Consider the following 2,339-nt stretch of genomic DNA (forward strand, 5'->3'; position numbering starts at 1 on the left):
TATCAGTAGTAGTGATGAATTCTCTTTTGATTTCCTATATATGAAAACAAGAAACTTCGACAAATTGGCTTTTTAGAATTTGATATCTCCAAAGAGTCATTTTTTTTTATTTTTTAAGAAGAGACCCATTACACCCAAGCATGCACTGAAAGCTGTAAAACTAAGAACTTGTGGTGATATGCATTATTAAGAACCATTTAAGGAAAAGAAGGAATAGATTTGAGCTCAGCAGTTGCTATTATAGATAATCCGGCACTTGAGGAGCTTGAGATAGCTGTCAATCTTGTGAGAATCCCTGCGTAGGCAGCGGAGTAGGTTGTAAAAACCAAGCAGACGAGAGTCTTCATCACCCATCTGCAGAGATGGAAGTCCTGACCAGACAGAGTAGACCTCATTTTCTTTGGCACCAGGCTGAACCTAATCACCAAAAAGATAGTGACTTATTGTTAGTATTATTGGTAGGACCGTTGTTCCTTATCATTACTCAATTAAGATTTTGGGAAGAAAATTTCCATCAATAGATAAATGGATAGATAGAATGTGGTATATCCATACAATGAAATATTATTCAGCCACAAAAAGGAAAAGTTCTGACACATGGTATGACATGGATGAACCTTGAAAACATTATGCTAAGTGAAATAAGGTAGACACAGAAGAGGGCAAGTCTTGCATAATTCCACTTATATGAAATATCTGGAATAGGAACATGTATACAGACAGAAAGTAGATTGATTAGTCATTACCACGAGCTAGGTGGGAGGAGGAAATGAGGCAGAGAATGGGCAGTTAATGCTTAATGGGTACAGAGTTTCTGTTTGTGTTGATAAAAACAAGTTTTGAACACAAATAGTGGTGGTGGCTGGACAACATTGTGAATATAATTAATTGCACTAAATTGTAGTCTTAAAAATGGTTAGAATGACAAATTTTATGTTATATATATTTTACCACAATTTACAAATATATTTAAAAACAGATTTGAAGAAGATAAAGGATTGGAAATCTCTAGAGAAAGGCATGTATTATTGGGCTAATATATCATAATCTATTAATAACCTAAAAACTAGAGGCACAAAGCATGCATTAAGTTTTCTGACTTGGATGTGGTTGTAGATGAAATATACTTCCACAGGAATATATAGATGGAGAAGAGAAAGTTGCTATTCGAATATAGGCTTGATTGTGACCAACGGAAGATGGAAAAGCTAGCCTTATTCTCCCACTTGAGGAATTATTGTATTTACTGACTTTTGTCTATGATATATTTTGTCTGACAGATGACCATAATTCTACTGATCTCTTTCTTGCTTTGAGCTGAGTTCTACTCTCTGAATAGAGTATGTACCAAAGACCTTAGAAATGACAAGAGTTATATTTGGTATTCTAAGGTGAAGATATTCTAGTGATGACTATGGCTAAGGAGGTCTGCTTAAGTAATCAGGGGTATGCAGATTTTACCCAGGACATGCACCCTCACATTTGTGTGCAAAAAAAAAAAGAAAAAAACAAAACAAAACTACCGTGTTTTGAGGGGCTTGGGATGGAAGGTGCTAGAAAAATCAGCAATGACAAAGGATAGTGCTGACAGCAACCACTCAGTGGTGAGGGTTGGGGGAATGACTGTGATGAATAAAAGATACTGAACAATGTGGGAGAAGGAGCACTATGTATATCTGTATTCTATCTGCAGCCTGGAAATCCCAGAAATCTTAGAGACTGAGTAACATGCTTGACAATTTTAGACATGAAATCAAATTTGGAGAGCTATTATGAACAACACTTGGACACTTGTAGTCCCTGATCCACTGAACTTTTTCCTACAGAGGAAGAATAATTTTTAAGTCTGGGATTCCCTAATGAAATTCAAAGGCTATTTATATAGACTGCCATAGAGTCAATTCCAATTCGTAGAGACCCCCATTAGGTTTCCTAGGCTGTAAATCTTCATGAAGTAGATTGTCCTATCTGCTTTCTGTGGAGCAGCTAGTGGGTAAATGCCTTATCCACCACACCATCAGAGCATTTATATATATATATATATATATATATATATATACTCACTGCCATAGAGTCAACTCCACCTTCCAGTGACTCCTCCTTGATACTCACTGCCATAGAGTCAACTCCACCTTCCAGTGACTCCTCCTTGGTTTCTGGGGTGGTGTGGCTATGGAAGTAGATTGTCCAATCTTCCTTCCAAGGAGTGGCTGGTGGGTTTGAACTGCCAGCCTTCTGGTTAATAGTCAAATGTCTTAGGCACTATGCCACCAGAGCTGTTTACACACACACACAACACATATTGATCTCATATATGTGTGTATATATATATATATGTT

At 36.9% G+C, this 2,339-nt stretch overlaps 1 protein-coding gene across 1 annotated transcript in view; it reads right to left on the reverse strand.

Annotated features, from left to right (window-relative positions):
• Window positions 1–225: 225 nt before the first annotated feature.
• Window positions 226–2,339, reverse strand: part of LOC103206598 (prolactin) — an 11,222-nt gene continuing 9,108 nt past the window's right edge. The window contains exon 5 of the mRNA XM_007952106.1: window positions 226–417. Coding sequence (XP_007950297.1) covers window positions 226–417 — 192 coding nt within the window. The remainder of the gene's footprint in view (window positions 418–2,339) is intronic.

Source organism: Orycteropus afer, unplaced genomic scaffold, assembly GCF_000298275.1.
Source record: "Orycteropus afer afer isolate SDZICR_OR568_19922 unplaced genomic scaffold, OryAfe1.0 scaffold00012, whole genome shotgun sequence".
NCBI lineage: Eukaryota > Metazoa > Chordata > Mammalia > Tubulidentata > Orycteropodidae > Orycteropus > Orycteropus afer.